The following is a 441-nucleotide window of genomic DNA, read 5'->3' on the forward strand; positions in this document are numbered from 1 at the left end:
CCCCGCAACCACCTTTTTCTGACAAGAGCTACCTTAGTCCCTCATCTGCACTGGGGGCAGGGGCATGAGTGATACCGATGCCTGCTGCAGAGATGGATGACTTCCGACGGTCCTACGCTAGGCTGTGCAAGGAGAGTGGTGCTGAGCCACAAGAGAGTGTCCTGCAGCACTTGCAAGAGGCGACAGGGAGAAGTCGCATGGATTTTGCCACGCACAGCCTTTCCGTGGACACGTGTATGGTCCTGGGCAAGCTCCTGCAGGACGAGCTCCAGTTCACCGAGATTGTGCTGAGTGACTGCATGCTGAGTGAAGAAGGTGGGGCGGTCCTTGGTTTTTGTCCTTTCCTGGGAACAGCAAGTCTGTGGCCGCTTATGCCCCTGCTTTACTTCCTCAATTTAACTTCCCTTGGTCATCATGCTTAGTATAAGTAAATAGGTTTTC

At 53.7% G+C, this 441-nt stretch overlaps 1 protein-coding gene across 1 annotated transcript in view; it reads left to right on the forward strand.

Moving 5' to 3' along the window:
* Positions 1-441, forward strand: part of LRRC45 (leucine rich repeat containing 45) — a 25,311-nt gene continuing 24,870 nt past the window's right edge. Inside the window, exon 1 of the mRNA XM_015420361.1 lies at positions 1-315. Within this exon, the coding sequence (XP_015275847.1) occupies positions 78-315 (238 nt within the window). The 5' untranslated portion in view covers positions 1-77. The remainder of the gene's footprint in view (positions 316-441) is intronic.

This window comes from Gekko japonicus, unplaced genomic scaffold, assembly GCF_001447785.1.
Source record: "Gekko japonicus isolate JY-2015 unplaced genomic scaffold, Gekko_japonicus_V1.1 scaffold360, whole genome shotgun sequence".
In the NCBI taxonomy this organism is placed as follows: domain Eukaryota; kingdom Metazoa; phylum Chordata; class Lepidosauria; order Squamata; family Gekkonidae; genus Gekko; species Gekko japonicus.